Genomic DNA, 24,846 nt, shown 5'->3' on the forward strand with positions numbered 1-24,846 from the left:
GAGATAAGAAACTTTTAGATCGAAAGATAGCAGAGAGGAGAGAGAAACACAGGATAGCTTCGGTACCACCTGGATCAAAATCCACAAGAACCTTCTGTGTCTTCCAAAGGGCTTTTTATAACAATGCCAAGGGGTGGGGCAAAAGACCCCCCCCCCCCTTGCTAGATCAAAGCACACCGCACAGCCAAGTGCAGACCCTTCCCAACACCTGATAACCAAGCCAGTGGTCAAATCATCCCCTTATGCAGCCCTGCTGGGTAAAGCAAGCTCAGATTCTTGTAAGTTCTCACTAGGAAACCTCTATGGGTCTCTACAATGAATGCTATAGGAGGGATTATTTGGTACAAGATCCAAAGAAGACAGGCACAATGGATTAATAGCCCAAAGAGAGAGGTTACTACCATGATTCTATGCATCATTTCCTAAGATTAAAGGAAACCTAGAAAAATGATGCTAGACAGCAAACTAGAAATGGCAGAGGCTTTTTAATCTCAAAGGCTTCTCCTCAGTGACACCTTTCTTCTAGTAAGGCCATACCTCCCCAAACAGCAGCACTAACTGGGGACCAAGTGTTCAAATACACAAGACTATGGGGGACATCCCAATCAAACAACCACAAGAGTGATCTGAATATTACATATGAACAGAGGGAAGGAGAAGAGCAGTCTGTTGGTGACATGAGGAGAATAAAGATGTGGAACAGCTCCAGCATGAAATGGCAAAGCGACAAAGAGACAAGGAGCTTGCAGGGTTTCACAGGGACAGCCAAAGTGCTGACTCCAGAGTCTGGGGATTACTCTTTTTGTCTACTAACACTCTAAGCTTATCTCCTGTAATAGAATATATTAGATTTGAATTATCTGATTATACATTCTAGGTCCAGCTTCTTAAACAATGGGTTGCAAACTCACTTATGGTCATGCAATTTAATGTTGGGCTTTAAACAAAAAACAAAAAACAAAAAACCTTTGGTAACAGTAAAAGGTTTCTGGAAAAAAAAAAGTAACGTACAAGGAATCCAAGGTATCTCTGACAGTGTTGGACTGTTTTACTGTGTGACTTCACATTCATTGGTTTTGAACATATTAACATGCACTTAGAGCTATGCATGCTATGACATGCGATGCCAACAAGTGTTGTATGTTATGGACCGAAGTGTTTTCACTACACAAACAATTTTCTGCTCTTACAGAAAGTCTAATTATGGAAAACAAAGACATAATATTTTTCTATAATCATTCCTAAATATGTAAATCACAAATTCAAGTATATTTAGATTCTAGTGTAGAATGTTTGATTTTAAAAACTGCTGAGACATGAGTTTCTATTTTTTCTAAAAAATTTATTTATGTGTTTGTTGTGCATCTCTATGATGTATGCATATGCACGTGTGCCTGCCCACATGCCTGTGGTGTGCAGTGGCTAGACAAGGGCTGTAGGTGTTGCAGGAAACCTGGTTTGTTATGTGGGTGATAAGATCTGAATTCTGATTCTCATAATTGTGCAGCAAGTGATACTAGCCACTGTCACATTTCTCCAGTGCCTTGAGTTCCATCAAAGATTGTTAAATGAATTTTAGCTTAGAATTAGTATAAAATTTTCAACCATCTCTGAAATGATCCTAAAAATACTTCTGTCATTTTGTACTACCCATTTATGCAAAGCAGCATTCTCACCTTTAACAATTCCAAGATCAGAATATTAAACAAAAATGAAAAACAATCAAAATGTTCTTGGTACTGAAGTACCAAAGGTTCGGTCAGCTTTGAACCTTCCTGTAAAAGAAACACATCTGCACCACTGCACTTCCTGTATAGTATTGACATTGTCTTATCCAACAGACTAAAACGTATTGAGATTAGTGACCTTTTAGCTAGCCTTGTATTACAACCTCAGCCCAGCAGTTACGCTCTTATCTTAGTTAACAATTAATAAAGAGATTTTGGTTTATAAAGGCTTTATTTCTGGATGTCTATATTTTAACAAATACATTTAAATACAAAAATCAACAGATTAGTACAGTCAAATGCAAGATAAAGTGCTCAGTTACCTAAATCACAGTATTCTGGAAAAAAGTCATGGAGAAACCTTGAAAGATCCAACAGCACTCAGTACAGTCCATTCTCTAGTAATGATTTTCTGTTAAGTGTTCAAAATACAAGGATTGCTTTCTGTGTCAATTAAAGAAAACTATTTGCAAACAGATTTGCCTTTATTTAAAATTTCTGGGAATTGGGTTCGTATGACTTTATGTGAAAATAATTTTGGTGACCAAACACTTTTGTTTCAAACACTAAGTGGCAGTATTCTGAAAATGGAAGGCCACATTTGACCTCTGAAAAAACATACAAAAATGGACTTTTCCTGTTTTCAGCCTGATCATTTATAGTTATTTTAGGACACTTCTGTTTTTGCAACCTTTTCTGTAAATATATTCCTTAACTTTTAATTAAGCATGTTGGTTTTATGTGCGACTTTCATCAGTTTCTTTCTTGGTAACTCTTTTTGGTCAGGGGAATGAATAGCAAGGCGTTTCCTTAAACACATGACTTTGAATCCAAGAATATTTGAAAGAAATTCTTTTCTGGTGGTAGGGGGAACCCATTCATCCATATCACTTTCAAGGCACTCAGCAGTAGGGCAGTGATCAAAAATCGCTGGTTGTGTCAAACTAGATATAACAGGACTTTGGGATTCCTGGCTAGGTGTTTTTACATTCTTCAGGCAGGATGAGGTGGCTTGATGCTTCCCATTTTCAGGAGAAATTTTTGTTTTATTATAGTTAGCATTAAGATTTGAATATAAGGAAGGCAATATTCCATGTAAGCCATGAATTCTTTGGTGGAAGCCTGCAACTGGAGTTGACTGTGAACATGGAACAAAGTCTTGGCTTTCTTCAAAATCACATTCTGAATCTGACTGAGAACTTGCTCTTGGATACCCTGACATTGATATGCTTTGCAAGGGTAGTTTTTGTGAAGGACGGCTGCAATTTTCATCTATAGGATAATTTTCTGTGCAAGATGCTTCCCACGGCAACAAAACATCCTGTGATATTTTGGTAATTTCTGTTCCAATGTCTTTATTTCTAGCAATACCATCAAAAAGATCAGCAGAAGCATTGTAGCTACCTTCATGATCAGCAGAATAACTTTGTGTTAAGTTATTATTGATAGGCCTGTGAGGTAATTCTTTTGCTATATTTGTATTTCTTGGACTACTGCAAAGAGTCTCTAAAGGATATGTAAGTTTCCGGCATATTGTAAAATGGTCATCTTGGTTCTTTGACCATCCATAATACTGCTTATTTTCTAATTTGTGAAGATAAGAAACATCACTGTATTTCTTAGAACACAAGCTTGTCAATTTTCCTTTTGTTTCTGAATGTGATTTTTCTCCACATCCATTAAAATATTTGTTACTAAGATAAGAAGAGTCACTTGTTGAGGTACTAGGCCTGAGTGAAATTTCATTGCTTTGTTGTAGGATCCCAGTAGTCCTCTTTTGGGTAACTGATGCTGCCATATCTTTTGGAGATGTAAACAGAGCTGACAGGCAAGTATCTGGCAGAAAATATTCTGAGATATCACTTCTATTACTGCCTATAGAGACAGCCTCTGCTGTCTTGTTGGGTTTTGATTCTTTTTGAATTTGAGGACTTGGATTAGACTCACAACTGGAAAAGGTCTCTTTACTAGAGTTTTCTTTCCCCATTGCTTGTGATGACCTTAAGCCTAAAGGCAGTGTAGTCAAGGCTCCAGTATTTCTCCTGGGAGTCACAGATAACCTGCTGTGCTCTGTGTGGAATTTATCAATGTCATTATCTGTAACCTGTTTTCTAGCCTTAGTGTCTGTCTCAGTTACAGCAATCTCACTTTCAACAACTGCCAGAAACTTGTTCAGGCTTTCAGAGAATGGCAGATCATCCCAAATCAAGGAGTCACAGTTCTGGAAAGTACTTGTTCTTTCCTCATGTCTGAGTGATGACAATGCAAATGCAGATCTCTCTTGAAGGATGGTGGTAGTATTTACGTCACGATGCTGATAACATGGGATGTCATACTGGGAATATTCATTTTTAATTTCTGCCTCACTGTAGCATTCTTCATTATCTTCTTCAAAGGGTTCTTGCATTTGTGAAGGGAATAAATTAGAGTCAGACAGCCTAGTTTCATGAAAACTGGGGCAAATTGGACTCAGATGATTAGCTTGTAAACCAAATTCTCCGCCCAACTTTGCTGTTGTATTATTCTTGTCCATACAAGAAACAAGGCTCCGTGAACTCTGTAGGGGATCATGGCAGTTCTTAGAACCAGTGACTTCAGAAAAGATGTACTGTCTGTTTTGGTTAGGAGTACCACTGGCCATGATTTGTTCTGAAGCTGAAAAGTCATTATTAGCTGTTACTTGTGAGTCAGTAGAAGTCAGTTCAAGTGATGGCTGCCAGAATCTGCAAAGATCATCTCTGCTATAGGACTCCAGAAAACAGGATGTTTTCACAGAGCCATGTATGCTGCTAAGATCACTGTCTGAGTGATCTAAAGTGAGTGAGCTGCTGCTGTACTCCTGAGAGTCACAATGATGTTTCCTGAAATTGGAACTGTGCAAAAGCTGATTTAAGTAGGCGATGACAGTAAAGCCTGTAACATGTGGGTCAGGCAGAACTATCTGCGAAGCTACTAGTGTTCTGACTTCTCCTTTGTGCTTACAGCATGGCTGCAAGAAGTTACTCCTGGCTGAGTCATGTTCACATACATCTCCAAAATTCTATGAAAGAAGTAAATGAATTTAAATGAGAACAAAATGGCTTTCTCTTGGCTCAAGGAGAAAACATAAATTTAAAGGTTAAACGAGATATGATGATAAGTCCTTTAACTCCAACTCCTGAAAGAATAGTACATACCAAAGACTATGAACTTGGGCACAAATCCAAATTCTTGTTTCAGCAGTTACTAGGAATGCTGGGGTTCTGGACACACTATTTAACTCCTCTGTGCCTTATTTTCTCATTTATGAAATAAAGCCCACTGATAAACAATAACAAAATTGTATAATACTTAGTATCCTATAAATGCTGGTACTATTATATTTGTGAAAGAAAGAATAGAAAAAGGAAAACTAAACCATACAATATTTTAACAAAGTAAAGTTCCTTAGCTCTTGGTTTCTGTCTTTGGGTTTTCCCATCTGGTAGTACTATATTCTCTCTACCATATCCCATTTAGAGTGTAATCAAATTTCCATTTGTTCTTTCTAGTTTAGAATAGTTTGTTACTACTCCTTCAAAGTTAGTACATTTTACCTCTTTCTACTATTATGTATATGTATTTAATTTAAGAACATTCTTCTTAATCTATTCTTTTTGTAGCTCTGTGTAGCCTGGAACTTGCTATGTAAACCAGGCTGGCCTTGAACTCAGAGATCAATCTGGCTCTTCCTCCTGAGCAATGGGATTAAAGGTGTGTACCACCGTATAGGCCTTAATATATTTCTAATGTTTTTAATCAATATTCAGGTATTTGTCTTTGAGGTTATTTCTCTTTTATAGAAGACACAGAATTTTACTATGTAATTTGTACAGAACTTAGAGTAAAAGAAATCTTTCAAAACCAAGTATCTAATACTTTTTGCAATTCATAATAAATTTCCTCCCTTTAAAGTCCTGAAAACATTGAATTGGGCTTCTTTGGCTTTTATAATAGGAGTTGTAACCTATAATATTAAAATAGATCATGTGTAAGCTATTTCTGTAGTTTCAAGTGCTCCTACAAGCTCTAATACCTACACAACTTCTAAAATCAACTTGGAGAATTACAATCATCTCATTACAATGGGGATCAAGAGGACATTCAAAAGGAAGCTGCTCTCAATTACCGTCACTCCAAACACAAAGCTTTGTCCAACAAAACAATTTTCCACTGCTGTGGTCAATAGGCTCTGCGTTCTGACACTGTCCAGGGGTTCTGGGATTTCACTAGAATCCTCAAGGTACCTTTGGGGGAAAAAAAATAAAGTGGCGAACTTTGAAATTTTACCTTTGCAGTAAAATCAGAAGACACAATTATTTTAAAATATGGCACAAACCTTGTCAGTTACATATAGAGAAAAAAAGTATGACCTTGGCATTTTGTCCCTACTAGATCCTCATAGTATAAAAAGAGAAAAAACATTTAAAACCCCACAAAAAACCCAACTTATCCAGTGTGAACAAGATGCCTGCAAAGTCTGGGGAAGGAGCTTAGCGGGAGACTAGCATGTGTAAAGTGTGCCCTAAGTTCAATCTACAGTACTGAAGGAAAAAAGTATACACTTACTTACTCTCCAGACCCCAAAGCTACACTAGGGAAAAGTGAAAGCAACAGGGCAGAGGTGGTGTTTTTCTTTCCTTGCAATTCTAGGTGTGGTCCTTCTAATGTCCCTTTCCTAACTGAAGTTGCTCTAAGGTACAATCACATGAGCATGTTTCTTCTGAAAAATGGGTAAGGAAAGAGGGAAGATGGTTGACAATCAGATCATTCTTTCCTTATATGGATTCTTAAACTCTCAAGGCTGTGTCTTACTAGGTCAGTGTGGTAGTTTGATTGTAACTGACTCCCATAAGCTCATAGGGAATTGCATTATTAGGACGAGTGGCTTTGTTGGAGGAAGTGTGCCACCACGAGGGCAGGCTTTTGAGGTTTCCTATGCTCAAGCTATACCCAGCGTCAGTTCACTTGCTGCTGTCTGCGGATCAAGATGTATAATTCTCACCTCCTTCTCCAGCACCACGTCTGCCTGCCCATCACCATGTCCTGCTATGATGATAACAGACTGAGCCTCTGAACTGTAAGCCACCCCAGTTAAATGTTTTCCTTTATAAGAGTTGCTGTGGCTGGGGGTGGTGGTGGCGGCACATGCCTTTAATCCCAGCACTTGGGAGGCGGAGCCAGGCGGATCTCTGTGAGTTCGAGGTCAGCCTGGGCTACCAAGTGAGTTCTAGGAAAGGTGCAAAGCTACACAGAGAAACCCTGTCTCGAAAAACAAAAACAAAAACAAAAACAAAAAAAGAGTTGCTGTGGCCATGGTTTCTCTTTATGGTAATAGAAACCCTAACTAAGATAGTCAAACTCAAGGGATAAATCTGCAAAGTGACTGAAAGAATTGACTAACTTGGATGAGAATTTTATATTTTAAATAGTAACCCCAAACTTAAAACATATGTATTTATGCAAAATGTTCTTTTTCCAGTAGATTACCTTTTAAGGAAACTGATGGCCTGAGATAAAGAGTTTCTTTTTATTAAATGCAAATACCTTTAACATATGTATTTTCAAACCCTACTGGCATGCTAGAAGAGCAATCAGGTAAAAGAATGCTTTAAAGACTCTTACCTCTTCAAACCAGTGGCAGTGAGTCCAAAATATGTGTCTAAGCAGCTCCCAAACACAGTAACGATATACAATTTGCTGGATTCTGCCACTTTTAAGGAAAGTCTGTATCTGTAACTGGCACTTTCAGCTTTGCCAGTAGAGCCACACTTGGGACAAATAAACCTAGAAAAGTTGGGGAGACAGCACAGAGTTGTCCAAATTTAGGGTGATAGTTTGTATAGCAATAGCAAATTTAATTCTTCTTAAACTATTTACAATCAACAACTTTTTTTTCTCTTTCCTGAGACAGGATCTTGTGTGACATAACTGGCCCCGACTGTTATGTAGCTAGGGCTGGCCTTGAACTCTTGGGATCCTTGACCTCTACCTCCAGGAAGGGATTATAGTCATGCACTAATATAGCTAGTTTGATGAACTTTATAGGTTTTTATTACCACCAAACTGAAAGAAACATATACCAAACTGCTAAGAAACTGATGGGAAACAATGTAACAAAATAATAACCTTGAAATATTTATATACCAAGAATTTACTTGTAAGCCAGGCAGATCTCTGAATTTGAGGCCAGATTGGTCTACAGAGCTAGTTCCAAGATAGCTTGGGCTACACACAGAAACCCTGTTTTGAAGAATACAATATAATAAAATAAAAGGTCATTAAAATTTGCTTGTATTTTTCTTAATGTCCTGAAATTTAAGTTTTAAAAAGATTTATTTTTCTCTATGTGTATGTATCTGTATGTGTATACAGGTATACAGGTATCCTCTGAGAACAGAGGTATTGGATGCCCTGGGGCTAGAGTCATGATCTCCCCAACTCCTAAAAATTACTTTAATTCACCAGGATATGTTAAGAATATTAGATTATAAAAACTAGCCATCAAAGGCATACAACTTAACTTGTCAAGATAATAGGATAATATGCAACTGTAACCAAAGGGAAGTTAAAAATGCACATCAAGTATAAATCTCTTGTTATATACTGCTTGGTTTTGGAAGAGTTACCAGATGCCTGAAATCTTGAGGACCGGGTCTGTAAAATCCAATGCACAGGAAAGACAAAACAAAATCAAGTGATCACTATGGCACAAATCTTATCAAACTAATGTGTTAGTCTGCTTCTTATTGCTGTGCTTATATTGTATTTTCCTCAGGAATTCCTGCCATGTCTTGCTGGGCAAATTCTTCACCACTGAGCTATAGGCCCAAGTGGTATTTTTCCTGCTCTAGTCTGCAATATCTTAGACAATATCTTATTGTGAGCTTCAGTTTTCATGAAACACAGTAATGGGAGAAACTAGGGTCTTATTTTTCCATGTTGCAATAATTTGGCTTAGACAGTGGGGAAGCAGAAACAGAAACATCCAGGTTAAGAATGGCTTCATATATTTGATTGCTGCCAAGAGCTAATTGGTGCAGTCTATACTCCTTAGCTTTTGAAATGATTCAATACTATCATAGATTTGTGCTAATTATTACTTCTTTTTGCAACAATGAAGATGAATCCGTACGAATCCATTCATATAATCTCATTCAAATCTGCTAATCTGTGCTATAAGATGGCCATAGAATAAGGAAAACTGACTTACTATAACATAAACCCATTTTTATTAGTCCCAAGGTATAGTAGAGTGAATTGTTTCAAATATACATAATAAATTTTTTAGAGTTTTAAAGTAATAATGCATTTATGTATGGTGCAAAATTATTAGCAAATCTTAAAATAATATGCATCAATATTTTGTATTTATGGAAGTTTCTAACACATATCAATTCATTCTGTGTTTACCCTCTTTAAAAATGGGAAAATTGGTTTGAATTTTTGCCCAAGGTGGCAGTGAATTTTGATTCAAATCTGAAACTGTCATTTCCTATCCTGAAGTTCTTAATTTTTTCTTATCATAACTATAAAAAATATGATTGATGACAAATATAATGGTAATGATAGCTTGACAAAACCCAGGCCTATTTGTTTTACTGTATGTATATATTATATATATACTTATATAAAACAAATATATTGAAGATATTTACTTCACCTCTCAAAAACTTTAACAGCATACCAATCACCTGAGGATCCTGCTAAAATTAAAATTCTGATTCTGTAAGCCTGGGACAAGACTCATAGGATAATTCTGTATTTCTAATAAGCTCCCATGTGAAGCTGATGAAAAAGCAAGGGTACAGACAATATATTCAAAACAGAGACCTCTGATTTAAATTCTAGATCCATTCTCAGACAAGCGGAGCTGCCTAGAAGACTCTCAGAGCAACTGGAAAGGATGCTCTCCAAACTGATGAGCTGCCTACAGGCTGTGTAATGTGCCCCAGGTCTCCAGCTATCTTGAGAAGTCATCCATGCTGGGCTGGGCCTTGGTGATGCAGCTGTCTCTGAGTCATTTCTGCTCCTGTACCCATATTCCTGTAAGTAACCCCAGGAAAACCCACTGGTTCACCAGGCTGGACTTCGGTCTGTCGTCAGTTCCCTCTCTGGGGTGAGTAGACATTTGTTCAGGTCTCCCCAGGAACAGTGCCTCACAAGCAGCTCTGATTCTCATTTCCAGTCAGAGAAAGGAATTTATGAGTGTTGAGACAGATCCTTAGACTAAAGGAACTATAGATTGTTCTATTAAGTTACTCAGAAGACAATTTGCATGTTTGAGTTGGGTATATTAATCATATATAGCAGAGACAGCCTATGAGGATAAATCTCTTATTTATAATTTTTGGCATAATATACACCACATATATGTCATGCTGAGTGTTCATGTACACACTTGGTAGTTAAGTACTTATATAAAAAACTTAAGTAACTTCTATATTAATGCCTTATCTTTGTATCATGGAACTCTTCCAACTGAAATCTAACTTGAATTCCTAAGAAAAGAATGAGAATGCTGAAACTAAGGTGAGGTCTTCACAGACCTACCTATTACTACACTTAGAGAGATATTTATGATTACTACTCCAATCTCTCCCCCAAAGTGCTTCCATGATATAATGAGACTCTAAATATTGTAATTTGTGTGTCTGTATGTGTGCAGGTGTCTGTGGAGCTAGAGGTTGATGTTGGGTGTCTTCCTCTACTTCTCTCCAATTTACATCCTCAGGAGTGCAGAGCTTGTCACTTGTTTAGAGGACCACACTGGAGATAGAATGACCCCACAGCCATCACGATCAGCCTTTTCTCAACTACTATGCCTTCAAATTCATCTGCATTAAATTTGGTGTAGCCCCATTTCGAGATCTTCTGATGGCCAGGGAACTTGCACTTGGCTCCATGAAGGGCCTCAATCACATGTTCCTTATTCTTCAGCTTGGTGTGGATATACATGATGACCTGGGCAGTGTGAACCCTAGTCAGTGTGCCCCAGGGCTTCCCAAAGGCACCACCCCACATACCTTTCTGGAGGTCAGACTGGGGAAAGCACTGATATAAGAGACATGACTGTCCACCATAAAATTGTCTTCAAGGTTCCTTAGGAAAACCCATATAAGCAACAGGCTGCATATACTCCAAGGTCACTGCTGTTCGCAGCCATTGCATATTAGATGCCTAGGAGGAACACCTTATTTGGTTTGAGATAACAGTCTTTTGTTGAATCTGGAACTTACTAATCAGCAATACTACCTACCAGCAAGCTCCAGGCATCATCCTGCCTCTGCTTCCCTGGCACTGGCATTAGAGACAAACACCAACGTTTTAAAAACCATGGTGTGGGGTTCTGAACTCAGGTCCTCATGCTTGCACAGCGAACAAGTCACCAAGTCATCTCATTAGCCTTCAGGCTAGTCTTCAAATATCTCTACTGTTTAACTAGGGAGGTTAAAAAAGAAGTTATCTCCATAGGACACAAAAAAACCTACTGTGGCTGCCATTGCTGAGGATTTGGGGTAAAAACAGGATCTGCAAAGGCTACGGTGGGGGGACTCATCACAAACTTGGCTAAGGTAGTGGGGCAATGGAAAAGAAGAATTTCTGTTTTCTACGTTGGCTGATTTCTAGTAAGAAAAAAGGAAAATAGAAGTAAAAATAGGAAAGGTTAAGATCAGAATTGAGTTTTGTGGTATTGTTAATGTAATATGACTACACACATTGTTACTTTCTAGTGGATTAAATTTCCACAGGTAAGGACCATGTGCTTTGGGGTTTTATACATCTAAATGATGCAGCTGGAGCTCTTTTCCTGTGGGATTTTAAGTAGAATTTGAATATAAACTGCACTGTTAGTTCAGAAGTAATATGGCAAGTATGAATGTAGACCCTAGTCATATTGTTTAGCCTTGAATGTTTATTTCTGCCCCTAACTTGCTGGGTGTGTGATTTGGGGTAAGTTACTTCACTTTTCTAAGCTTCAGCTATCTTCAAATTTGGTATCAACAATAACACCTACTTCATAAAAATCTCTTGTATTAAAGGAAAATAATATCTGCAAATCTTCTAGCATCATTCCTAGCACACAGTAAATATTCATATGTGGTATATATTGGTAACACTAGTCTAAAGAGCTAACAGCGGTATTATTGTTCAACCCAAATTTTTGTGAAAGATTATCTTCAAGATAAACGCTTGGTCTGTTGGGTATGGTAATGTAAGACTGTGATCTTAGTACTTGGGAAGCAGAGGCAAGAGGATCACAAGTTCAAGGCCAGCTGGGATATATAGTGATACCCAATCTCACTTGGAAAAGACCACAAAGTTTTAAAAATACTTTGTATCTATATAGCTGATTATAAAAATCCTAATGTTTTTCTCCAGTTTTAGCCCCAAACTAGTTAAGTGACTTGTGCAAGACCACACAGCTATAACTGAGAGTTGGGGAATGATATCGTGGCTAATGTTTATAATCTCCCTATTTGAGATGCTTAGACAGAAGGGCTGCTACAAGTTTGAGGTTAGACTGTGATATACAGTGAGTTCCAGGCCAACTTGGGTCATAGAGTAAGACCTTGTCTTAATCCCCTGCCATCCAAAAAAATGGCAGTGGTAAGATTAAACTCAGGCATTCTGGTTCCATAGAATAATGCTGTCAACCATCATGGTATACTGCAATAGGAAAAGTATACATGTAAGAGATTTTCAGTAAAAATGGGTGGCATCTTAGAAATCCTCATATATATCACGTATTACATTTCTGTGCAATATCTAGATTTCTGTGCATTATCTCTATAATTATTCCACATTGCAGGTATCATTATTCTACTTTACAAATAAGTATTTAGGCTCACAGAATCTCCATTTCTTGCCCTGTAACATACTCTGAGTAGCTGCTACCACCCATCTGCAATTCTATGAACTCTAAATATTTCATAGTGTTTTTAAGAAAGGTTCCCGATTCCTCCTCAAACTCCATTCAATTCTAAATTGGTCAGTGACTAGTGAAAATTTTTAGCTCACTAATTCTATTTATATATTATTAGGTGTTACTAACATCTTTATCTTAAATCTAGACACAAAGTTGCAGAAGAACTCCAAAGCCAACTTTTCACTTCTAGTCTACAAAGATAGGTGGTATACGTTGGGCTCTCAACTACACTAAGCTACAATGATTTTATCATGGTATTCAGATGTAGCCAAACAACGTTGTTGATGTACAATAGATTACTAGAATTTGAGAATATTTGACTTCAGAGTACTTGCAAAAGTTTCTGAGCACTGACATGACTTAAAACGTTGTAGACTTTGAAACCAGGGGTAAGCCGGGCGGTGGTGGCACACGCCTTTAATCCCAGCACTCGGGAGGCAGAGCCAGGCAGATCTCTGTGAGTTCGAGGCCAGCCTGGTCTATAGAGCGAGCTCTAGGACAAGCACCAAACTACACGGAGAAACCCTGTCTCGAAATACCAAAAAAAAAAAAAAAAAAGAAACCAGGGTTAGCACAACAGACCACCTTGGGTTGCAGAGACCCATTCACTAACAAACAAACATCCATCCATTTTGGAGCATTTGTTTTTCAGATTTAGATTAGGAATACTCAACCAACAAAGTTTATGCAAATATTCTTAAATCTCCAAAGTTCTGAAATCTGAAACGCATCTGGTTCCAACCATTTTATAAGTAATAGTAAGGATGGTGCCAGCTACTAAATTTACTTATATATATTAAAAAAATAAACTGGGCGGTGGTGGTGCACACCTTTAATCCCAGCACTTGGGAGGCAGAGGCAAGCAGATCTCAGTGAGTTATAGTCCAGCCTGGTCTACAAATGAGTTCCAGGACAGCCAGGAGTGTTATACAGAGTGTTATAGAGTGTCTCAAACCGGCCCCCCCCCGGGGGGGGGGGAGTAAATCTGAGGTGAGGACCATGAAAAAAACAAACATTCTTAAAACTTCCCCTAGAAACTGAATTAGCACTCAATTCTATTCTAAGATTAACAGAAGAACCAACCCTGAGAATTCCTGAGAAAATCTGATGTTCTGGTATGGTGAATTTAGTGTGCATCTTCCCCCAAGTCATAGAAAGTGTCTACTTGTATTTCCCCTCATGTGGGAGGCCAGCTCCCACTTTTTCCATGGTTCCTATGAGGAGGAGAGAGGGATAACAAAATATTAGATAGAAAGATAGCGAACAGGAGAAAGACAGAAACACAGGATAGCTTTGGGAGGACCTGGGTCAATACCCAATGGCCCCTTCTGCCTCTTCAAAAGGGTTTTTTATAACAATGCTAAAGGGCAGGGCAAAAGACCTCCCAGCTTGCTAGATCAAAGCATACCGCACAGCCAAGTGTAGATCCTTCCAAATACCTAGTAACCACGCCCATGGTCAAATCATCCCCTAAAGCAGCTCTGCTGGGTAAAGCAAGCTCAGATTCTCGGACCCTGAGTAAGATCTCACTAGGAAACCTCTGTGGGTCTCTGCACCCTCACATATGGTCTTTAATTTTACCTTTTGGAGTCAAGGACTATACGAGAGAAGCACCTTTGACATGATGGATATATAAAACTTGAATTTTGGAGAGCAAGCACTGAGGCAAGAAGGAATTTCTGTCTTCTGTTCATGTGTCTATATTTTGTCCTATAAAAGAAAACAAGCATGGGACTCAATGCAAATGTTAAATCACATGTGAATTATTTTTCTTATGAAAACCAGTCAGTCAATATTATCTTTTGTTTCATTATCAAAATGAAGGCAGTGTCAATATACTGGCTTTTTTTTTTTTTTAAAGTACTGGGAGATTAAATCTAGGGCCACATACATGGTATTCAAGCACCCTATTACTGAGCTACATCCTAAACTCTATAATGAGGTACTGAAAACTGAACTACTACTTCTGAATAAGTAGTATATTCTAGTAATTCAGAAGAGACATCATTTAGCCTGTTCACATGTTTTTTTTTAAATAAATTTATTCATTTATTTATTTTATGTCCTGGCTGCAGTTTCTGCTCCCTCCTCTCCTCCAGTCCCTCTTCCCACTCTGCTCAGTTTCTGTTTAGGAAAGGGCAGGTCTCCCATGAGTATCAACAAAGCATGGTATATATAGTTACAGCTCCCCATGTATTAAGGCTGAGGAAGGTGACCCAGTATGAGGACTAGGGTCCACATTTTTTTACAAAAGATATTATTAGTTGTGTTTACAATTTTAATGGGAAGGATATTCCATAAACCAACTTTCTTCCTCTTCACTGTGCTTTTGAGGGTTCTCCCTATTGTGTACAGGCTGGTGGTCTTGAACTCATGGGCTAAAGTGATCCTGAGTAGCTTCAATTACTTGGACAGAAGCTGAAAACTGCTTTAGTAGATTTCATTGAGTAGTTTTACAGTTTGGGGATAGAAAAAGGGCTTACTTCTAGCAAATAAAAATATTACAAGGTCTAGGAGGTCAGGTTTTTTTTTTTTTTTTTTTTTTTAAAAAACATTCCTTGTTTATATAAGCGTATCAAATAAAAGAGCAATGTTCTCTACTTTTCTAACTTCAATTTAAGTTCTTTAAATTGTACATGGGCTTACCAATTTTCTCATGGATTAGCTTATACCAATAAGCTAATAAAATAAATGTTTTCAAATAAAGGACTCGGTGTTTCAGAGAGTTATATCAATTTGTAAAGATGTATGACCTGTTTTGGAAACTGGTATCAGCAAATTCTGGCAGTGGAATTCAGTTAGGCATACCTTTTCAAGTATCATCACCAGAAATGTGTTGACTGTGGAAGATTCATATGAATCCCGTGTCAGAACATGACATTTCCATGAAAATAAGATTTTCCCATGGAAGTCTCATTAGATATATAAACTACACTTAAGGGTAGGCCCCATGCCCAGCAGTAGATGGCCAACACAAAATAAAATCAATGATATTTTGGCACCATATTTCTTTGGGCATTTTTTTTCTTATTGATCTTTTGCTTATACATATTGGTTTTTGAATTTTTATGGATTTTGTTTGTGTGTATCTGTGTGTTTTTCTTTTTTTTAAATTTTTTATTTGCTTGTTTCTTTTTTTCCTCCACCAGTTTTTCCCTTTTATTGGAAATAGATTTTTTCCCTTCATATAATACATCCTGATTACGGTTTCCTCTCTTTCTATACCTCCCAGTTCCTCTCTACCTCCCTTCCCATTCCAATCCATTCCCTTTGTCTCTTATTAGAAAACAAACAGGCTTCTATAGGATAATAAAATAGAATAAAACAAAAATTAACATATTAGAATTGAACAAAACAAACAAAAAGAAGGAAAAGAGCCCAAGAGAAGGTACAAGATTATTGTGGGCCTATTTTCAGGAGGTCCAACATAGAATTCTATAGTCTATGTGGATATTCAAAATGATTCTTTATGCATGGTGGTACCATTGCTTGACAAGTAGGCTTGTGCTGTTTAAGAAAAGCAGCTGAATGGGAATCTGGGAGCCAAATAGTAAGCAGTGTTCCTCCATCGTCTCCATTTCAGTTCCTGCTTCTAGGTTCCTGCCTTGGCCTCCCTCTGTGATAGACTATAAACTGTAAGCCAAATTAACTGGCTTATAGTTTATAAGCCATCAAAAATATTCTTTACGAATTTTAATACATAGGAAGTTTAGATGGATTGGTTTTTAATTTAACTAAGTCACTGTGCTGTATTGTGGGTACATATTTTTTCCCCAAGTACTAGGATTGAACCCTGACCTCACATGCACTAGGCAAGCACTTTACTACCAGGCTACACTTTCAGTATCTTTTTGAGAGAGGGCCCTGTAAGTTCCCCAAGGCTGGAATTTGTGATTCTCCTGACTCAGCCTCCGAGTAGGTAGGATTACAGATCTGTGCCACCAGGACTGTCTAGATAATACAACTTACCAACACAAGAAAAACAATATAAGCATGACATTTTAGAATAAATTTATAAATTATGCAAGGATGAATTGCTCACATTTTAAGGTTGGCTGTTGCCTTTTATTTAAGGGTTTATTGCCCTCTAGTGGATCTAATATGTATGTAAAAACAAAAAAACAATTGTAATTTATAGGTAAATTAAGAATTAAAATGAAAGGGTCCATTTTTTTCATTATTTTCACTATTGGTGCTTTACCTGTCAAGTCAGAATGATAAAAAGAATTTAAGAATTAAAATAAAAGAGTTCATTTTTTTTTCCCATTATTTTTACTACTGGTGTTTCACCTGGCAAGCCCAAATGGTAAAAAGATACTTCATTCATTGGACGAAGGACAATACTAGAGGAAGCTCCTTTTAAGCACCCAAGAGTTTATTTTTTTCTTTGCTTTCATAACCTGTATCCTTCATTATAAATATCTTCTATCTTATATCTCTACTACTTGGTATGGATTATGGTGAATGCATGTTTGATAAGGTACCAGGATTGAATAAGTACTAAAATTAGGAAAACATTATAGACCTGAGAACAACTTCATATCTGGCTTCCCTCTAATTTTTTCCTCTTTCTATTTTGTTGGGAAGGATGAAGATACAGTATTACATTTCTTTCAGCTCCATCAGTCAGCAAAACATGTTCCAACTTAATAAACTCAATATATTTACTTACTATAATATACTGTACACTTGCTAAATGCCAATATGTAAGTTAAAGACAGACAGACACAGTCCTTTCCTAGTTATTAGATTTATGTTCTAGTATAAGAGATGACAGAAAATGATGAAAAACAAACAAACAAACAAAAACCTCCGTACTGGTGACGAGTGATGTAAGTGTGTACACAATACCATGAGAAAACATAGAGACTGATCAGGTTTTTGCTTGGAGGTAAGGTGGGGTAAGAGAAGAGACAGGATTAGGATAATAAAATTTTGTTTAGAAAAAGTATTTTCTGTCAGTGATGGCATTAAAAAATCATTACAATTTTTTATACATCTAAAATATTTTCTGTGTATAGTTTTGGAATATTTATTTTATTTTTATTTATATGTATGTGTTTGTCTCTATGTGTATATGCATCTGTGTGCAGGTGCCCATGGATCTCCTGGAGGTGATTACAGTTGATTGTGAGCCGCTGGATATGGGTGATGAAAATTGAGCCCAAAAATTCTCTACAAGAGCAGCAAGATCTCTTAACAGCTAAGCCATTTCTCCCCTAAATGTATAGCTTTTATAATAAGAAAAACACAACAAAAATGCTAGGTAAGAAACTTAGCAATAACACAAGGAAACATCAGTTCTTCCTAATCTCGCACATATGAAAGCAGAAATAAGATTGGGAAGGAGTCAGGGGGAAAGTCTAAGTGTTATGTACACTGAGGAGAACTAATTGTTCCTTTGTCTTCCAGAGATTGTCTAGGTCAGTGTCTATGAAGGAAGGCACAGACTTTGTCTTAAAGCTATATGGGGGAACCACACCATAGCAAAGATACGTCCTAATTTATCATGAAAAAGAATTGTAACAAGGAAGCTGGGTGTTGTGGTGCACACCTTTAAGTCCAGCACTCAAGGCAGAGGCAGGTACATCTCTGTGAGTTCAAGACCAGCCTGGTCTACAGAGTTAGTTCCAAGACAGCCATGGCTATACAGAACTGTCTTGGAACACTCCCTCCCCCGACAAAAAAAAACAAAAAACAAAACAAAACAAACAAACAAACAAAAAAAAACACCCCAAAAAAAGAAAGAAAGGAAAAAAGAGGTATAACTTTATGTCAAGATAAAGTATAAAAAGAAAGGTACTTAATGAAGGGCCATAGAGTAAATTAATATGTAGAGCATCCTCTTCACTCTAGAGATAGTTCTGTCAATGGCAATGAGGTAAGACAGAAAGGGAAAACTGAGAGGACATGAGAAGGGAAAGAAGTACCTCTAGTTTGTCTTTCTTACTGAGTCCAGAAACTTCAATGCAATTGATAAGCCAAAGTTGCATATGTAAATATATGATCTGAAGACTTTTCAAATATGAATGTTAAAAACAGCAAATAAACTTACTTCTAGCTAGGATTTTTTGAGTTTTAACACAATCACACTCTTATTTCATCCCTAAACCTAAGCAGTTCACCTCAGAAGTTCTCTTCTGAGGCATAGTCAAGGATCAGGTTTAGCTGGTGGAGGTCCCTAAGGAGGAAGCGAACTCGTCTGGCTGCTGGTTGATATGCTGAGAGGTTTCCTTGCTGCTGCTAACAGCACTGGATATAAATTCATTGATTATAACAAGTGTATTCCACTTTCATGATAGCAAAATTACTCTCAGACTTTACTGGGACAACACGAAGAAGACCTGCACAGGCTCTAAACAGACAAAAATCCCAGCATGGAAAAGGAGAATGGAACAGAAATTCTTACACCTAGTCAAGAAGCTATTTTCAACTGATAGTCGCTGGGAGGAGGAAGTCACTTTTCTTCAGTGGAGTGTCACTGAATATATAAAGCACACTCCATGGCAAGGCCAACACAAGTTGGACTCTTTTTCTTAAGGGAGAGAAAGAAGAAAAAGTAAGGTAGGCAGAGAATTGGGGAAGGTGCTGGGAGAGGGGAAAGAATATGATCAAAATAAATTATATAAAATTATCAAGAAATAAATATAATGGATCCTATCTTAAGGTTTTTAATTCAGTTGGTTGGGTTCACAATTTCTTTTGAATGCATTCTTCTGTGCAAAGTCTTCACATCATTATGTGATCTAACCAGAGAATTTAAATGACTAATGAAAAGTCAGGCTGCAGTACAGGTGAGATGGCTCAGTGGTTAAGAGCACCGGCTGCTCTTCCAGAGGACCTGGGTTTGATTCCTAGCACCTGCATGACAGCTCACAACTGTCTGTTAATATCTACAGTTAACAGACAGCCTCAGGAGATTCACTACCCCTTTCTGGTTGCCACAGGAAACAGGAGTGTATGCACTGCACAGGCCTTCATGAAGGTAAAACACTTGTACGTAGAGAATAAAAATAATAATGAAAAAGAAATTTTAAAAAGTTAGGATGCAGGTGGAACCATATCTGGGTATCATTTCTTCTGACAAGTAGGCCACCAGTCTTTCCAGTCCTTCGGATTGTCTGCCCAGCATCATACTTAATAAGCTACGTTTCTCAAGACTGTTGAAAGCATGCAGTCACCCTAGAGGAAGTCAATCCTCCACTCTAATGATATAAGGGGAGGGGTAAACTAGTTCTCTTTTTTCACTCCTTCTACTTTTCATGTTGACTCAGGGCATTGCTCAGCGGCAGAGCAAACCTAAACACAAAAATACAAACAGCACACACACTACTACCATTACCCAACACCTAGAAGAAAACCTTTTATGCCTTGTGAGATAATCGTAGACTTCTGATTTCCTGTTTTACAGCCCAGAGGCCTCACCAGAGAAGGGGAAATTACTGTGAATAGTGTTCTTAACACCTATGATCTCCTTCAAAAGCACATGCAATACCTAACTTTTTAAAAGGCAGTCAGAAGGATTTCCTAAAGGATATTGAAAATTAAATGCACAAAAGGCAGAAACAAAATTTACAGTAGAAGGTAAAATACTCTTGAAAATTACATGGAAAGCCTCACAGTGTGTTCAACACAGCTTTTCTATTTTTGGTATCATTTCTGGGATATTTGTAACAGAGATGGAGAAGCTCAGAGCATTTGAGGTAGAGAATAAATAGGACTTTTGTGTTCCAGATCAGGAAGTTATTTGTGGATCAGGCAGACAACCTGCTTTATTTATCAATGTGTATCAACAATACAATACAAAGACTTCCATAATGTAACTTCTTACACATGAGCCAACTATATTTGGAAGTCTCACAAATTCAAAGTTTAATAAGTAACAAAAAATTGAATCCTTTTAAACCTTTTTTTTTTTTTTTTTTGGCCACAAAATCTTCTCAATTTTGGTACATAGTAATACTTCTAACTAGCCATATGGCCAGATACCTAAGACTCTTCCTTCCTTCATCCAATCCCACCCTTCATATGCCACATCACAGCCACCATTTTACATTTTACTCCTTTTTTTTTTGGTTTGTTTTTGAGACAGGGTCTATCTATGTAGTTCAGGCTGGCCTCAAACTCACAAAGATCTTCCTGTCTCTGTCTCCTGCCCAGCTTATTTTTTCTTTTTAATAGTTATTCTTTTAGAATTTCATACAATATATTTTGATCATGTTCTTTCCCTTCCCCCACCTTCTTACCCACCCACCTTCAAGTTCTTTCTCAAAAATAAAAAGCAAAGCTGAGTGTGGTGGTATCCACCTTTAATCCCACCCGGAGGCAGAGGCAGAGTGATTTCTGTGAGTTTGAGGCTAGCCTGGTCCACACAGTAAGCTACAGTCTAGCCAAGGATACATAATGAGACCCTGTCTCAAAAAAAGACCCAAATCCATTATGGCCAGATACCTAGGACTCCTCCCTCTCTTGTTCCCTTCCCCTGGAAGCCACATCATAGTCACCAGCTTAATATCAATTCTTTAGACAGGACCTTCCAGACCCATGCTTATCTACCCCCCCCCCTTTTTTTTTGTTTTTTTTTTTCGAGACAGGGTTTCTCTGCATAGCTTTGCGCCTTTCCTGGAGCTCACTTGGTAGCCCAGGCTGGCCTCGAACTCACAGAGATCCGCTTGGCTCTGCCTCCCGAGTACTGGGATTAAAGGCATGCGCCACCACCGCCCGGCTATCTACCCGCTTTTTAAAGACAGGATTTTTTTTCCTGTAGCCCAGGCTGGCTTCAAACTGGAGTGCCGGATTATAGATGTACTTCACCACAGTCAATTTTGCTATTCTGTTTGTTAATTTTATGCAAAAAAAGGTACTTACCCTTAGGATAGCAATCTTTCTTGTTAATCGAAGTCATCCAATACCTGGTCATTCTTGGCATAGTGGGAGGCACTTAAAAATTTATCTGAAGAATGAATAAAAGATTAGGGAGTACTCTGTGATCCAGTTTTGCAAGGTCAGGAAATAGCTTTTAAGAAGGCTTTGGAAGCCAGCCTTGGAGGCACATACCTATAAATCCAGCATTTGGAAGACAAGAGGCTGGATGATTAGGAGTTCAAGGCCAGCCTTTGGTATGAAATCCTGTAACCCCCAACTCAAATAAAATAAAATAAAAATAAAAAAGTTTTGCAAACTAAGAAATAACAAGAGTCAGAACAAGCCTGGGGTGTGGATGGAAATAAAAAGTTGGGGAGGGGGGTTGATGCCTTTGAGGAACACAAAAGAAACCCTGGGGTTGGGGATAATTCAGTGACATACAGCATGAACGGAGTGTGATATTCTGGGATTGATCTCCCACACTGAGAGGTGTGTGTGTCGGTGTGGCAAGGTCTAGAGCTGAAGTTGGAGAGGCAAGTAAGGTCAAAGGGCTTCTAACCTAAGTTAAGGAATTTGGACTTAAAACATCGGGGAAAACAGGAGCATCTAAAGAGTTTAAATGGAGAGTACGTTGGTCAGAATTTTCACCTATTTGCCTGTGGGGAGTGGACAAGCAGGGGAAATACGACTGTTACACCTATGCAACGCTCACAGGTTAGATTATGGTCGTGGCAGTGTTCAGTGGAGAGTAGGGCAGGATTTCAGAAGTGGATGCGAGAGATCAAGGAGTCTAGAAATCTTTCAATTTCTGGACTGTGAGCATTATTCAGTTAAATATTTTCTCTAGGCAATCAAAGCAATTTTCGAATGAGAAAAACAAAAACAAAAACCCTTTCCCAGCACCAAGCACTACTCTGTATAGTAGCCAGCTGACAGAGTTTTACATCTCCAGAAGAAAGTCGAGCCTTCCACTCTCTGGGCTTCTGGGGCTCTGCTGCAAAGGTAAATGTTGATAAATACTCTCCAAGGAACAGGAAAATGACTCGCCCCTCTAACCTCGTATCCGCTCTTTACGGCGATGGGCCCTGAAATAAAACCATGTGGAGCGCAGGGCCACAGCGCCTCGTTAGTAGTCTGTCCACCTAGAGCCCCTCAAGAACCTTTCTTCCGCGTCTCACCTGAGGCAAAGGATCGGGACAAGCCCGGGAAACCACGGAAGGACGCCGGCAGCCCAGACTCAGCGGCTCAGCGAACGCCAGCAATCGAATCTCCCGCCTTCCCTTCCGCCGGAAGTACCGCCTTGACGGGGCTTCCCGAGAGCCAATCAGAAAAGGCTCCGCAGGGCGTGTCACTTAGCCGGGCCAGCGACCCTCCTTGTCCGGCTGAGGGTAGAGACGGCTTGGGAGGGACGTTCTTCCCCGACCGGTGGAGCTGTGGTTCCTCCGGCGAAGTGCCGGGGGAAGCCGGGCAGGCACGAGGCGTGGGAAGGGGTGGCCGCTCGCGTCAGGCGGACGCCGAGGGCGTGGGAGCGGGTGAAGGTTGGCGCCGCGGGCTGGACGGGAGGGGGCGCTGGTGGAGAGGGAGCCGCCATCGCGGCCAGCCTGGCGGGGCCCGATGGGTTCCTCTGGCTGAGAGGAGGCTCAGTCTGCACCGGCGACGCAGCGGGCTCAGAAGGGATGGGTCGGGCGGGGGATGCGGAGGATGGGGTGGCCCGAGAACCGAGGACCCTGGGGGCACTATGGAGGCGAAGAGCCGGACCAGGTTGCAGGAGGGCGGAGAGATCTGCAAACCTTCTTCCCTTTCCTGCTCCCCGAGAGACCCAGTGTCGGGTCCTTGTACTTGTGTCCTCATCTAAGTAGAAATGACAGACATACACGGTCTGCAGGGTTGCTGTTCTGGTGGAGTGAGAGGTCACGTGTGTGTTGTCATGCCTGGTGGAGAGTGTCAATACATCCAGTCTCTCTCCTCTCCCCCCCCTTCCCCTCCCCCACCCCCGCTCCCTCCCCTCCCCCCTCCCCTCCCCTCTCTTTCGCCATTATGTAGGGTTTGCCGAGAGCGGGGTTGTTGCAGTGGGGCTGAGGTTGCGGGGATACTGTGATGGTGACGATAAAGGCAGGAATATGGCGTGACCTAGAGTAGCGATAGGGTTTGGGGAGCCATAGACAAGGATGGGGCAAAGCCCTACGGGATAAAGGCCGACGTAGACGGTGACCGCAGTGGAGGCAGGCGGGGAGGAGGGGGAGGGCGTGTGGCTGAGGGCGGCAGAGGCGATGCCTGTGCGGCCAGGAGCTGCCAGGCTTCGGGTTTCCCGCCGGGAGGAGCTAGTCCTCAGTGGGCGGAGCTACGAGCTGGGCCGGGCTTAGGCTGCGCGCTTCTGTCGGTGGCCCTCTTTCTCTAGCTGCCCAGACTGTGGCTGCCAGCCCGAGCCATGGGCTGCCGGGCTCTCCTGCTCCTGCCTTTCCTATCACTCGGGGCCGCCACGACGATCCGGTCTAGATCAGAGACCCTGAGCAGCCTGAGCTTGCCAACCAACCCCACACCCGACCCTGCTGTAGCCTATAGCTACTCAGTTCTTTACTTTGAACAGAAGGTAAGCGGAGGCTGGGAAGTAGGGATTCCAAGTCCCAGGTACCAACCGCCCAAACCTTGCTTGGCTAGTAAAGCTGGATGGAGCACCGCCGCCCACTTCAAATTCTAACTCTAATACTTAGGACTTGCTTTGGTCTTAGTTCACATTTTCTGGAGGGTGGCCTTAAGACCCACTTTAAAATTTATCAATAAAACTATTCCCATGTTCCCCAACAAAGACCAAGAGAAATTTATTCCTCCTCTTTTGGAGGTCCGGGATACATATTTTTAACACTTCACAACCAACTCTCAGAGGATGCCTCAATCTAAACTTTTTTTTTTTTTTTTTTAACCTTGGCCAAAACCAAATTATGGAGAACAACTTTGACCCCAGGTCTCTGAACCCGAACTCTAATGTATGGAGACTAACCGTGACTGCTAGTTCTCTCATAATGTACCTGTTATATAATACTGGTACTATAAAGCGCCAGCTTGCTTTCTTCACTAAACTGCGCCTCTCAGCTGAAATGTTCCCTTTAGAGGTTGAAGGTCTGTATTCAGATCTGAGGTGAGTGCAAGGATCGGGTCTCTAACTTGAGTTCACAGTTTTAAGCGGCTCCAATGCCTTTCTACTTGGCTATAGCATGAGGCATTGCCCTATTGGACTGAATGGAAAAGTACCTGTGTGCTCTGAAATGACAAGGAACACTTACAAGCCTGTATTTCTAGGAGTCGTAG

The 24,846-nt window shown here is 39.7% G+C and overlaps 2 protein-coding genes and 1 pseudogene across 3 annotated transcripts in view; 1 reads left to right on the forward strand and 2 right to left on the reverse strand.

The window, feature by feature from the left end:
• Window positions 1-1,940: 1,940 nt before the first annotated feature.
• Ddias (DNA damage induced apoptosis suppressor) lies at window positions 1,941-23,541 on the reverse strand. 2 transcript variants are annotated; one of them, XM_042280335.2, is made up of 7 exons: window positions 22,719-23,541; window positions 22,597-22,625; window positions 21,544-21,628; window positions 14,257-14,385; window positions 7,371-7,532; window positions 5,875-5,992; window positions 1,941-4,767 (listed from the first exon to the last, which is right to left on the reverse strand). In XM_042280335.2, exons 4-7 carry the CDS (start codon window positions 14,367-14,369, stop codon window positions 2,446-2,448), a joined length of 2,715 nt encoding a protein of 904 aa, XP_042136269.2. In that variant the 5' UTR covers window positions 14,370-14,385; window positions 21,544-21,628; window positions 22,597-22,625; window positions 22,719-23,541; the 3' UTR covers window positions 1,941-2,445. The 2 variants fall into 2 exon arrangements, with proteins under 2 accessions (XP_042136269.2, XP_006991954.3); XM_006991892.4 differs by lacking the exon at window positions 22,597-22,625 and having other exon boundaries at window positions 22,719-23,503.
• LOC121826993 (small nucleolar RNA SNORA70) lies at window positions 10,831-10,927 on the reverse strand (annotated as a pseudogene).
• Window positions 23,440-24,846, forward strand: part of Prcp (prolylcarboxypeptidase) — a 47,512-nt gene continuing 46,105 nt past the window's right edge. Inside the window, exon 1 of the mRNA XM_042280343.2 lies at window positions 23,440-24,130. Within this exon, the coding sequence (XP_042136277.1) occupies window positions 23,969-24,130 (162 nt within the window). The 5' untranslated portion in view covers window positions 23,440-23,968. The remainder of the gene's footprint in view (window positions 24,131-24,846) is intronic.

Source organism: Peromyscus maniculatus, chromosome 1, assembly GCF_049852395.1.
Source record: "Peromyscus maniculatus bairdii isolate BWxNUB_F1_BW_parent chromosome 1, HU_Pman_BW_mat_3.1, whole genome shotgun sequence".
Classification (NCBI taxonomy): domain Eukaryota; kingdom Metazoa; phylum Chordata; class Mammalia; order Rodentia; family Cricetidae; genus Peromyscus; species Peromyscus maniculatus.

Coding starts and splice junctions, on each gene's coding strand:
- Ddias (XM_042280335.2), bottom strand. CDS start 14,369: ATGAACAGAAGACAGAAATTCCTTCTTGCCTCAGTGCTTGCTCTCCAA. Junction 7,533..14,256: donor ATAGTCCTTGACTCCAAAAG/GTAAAATTAAAG, acceptor CAACTTTTCTAG/GTTTATTTGTCCCAAGTGTG. Junction 5,993..7,370: donor ACTGCCACTGGTTTGAAGAG/GTAAGAGTCTTT, acceptor TTTCCCCCAAAG/GTACCTTGAGGATTCTAGTG.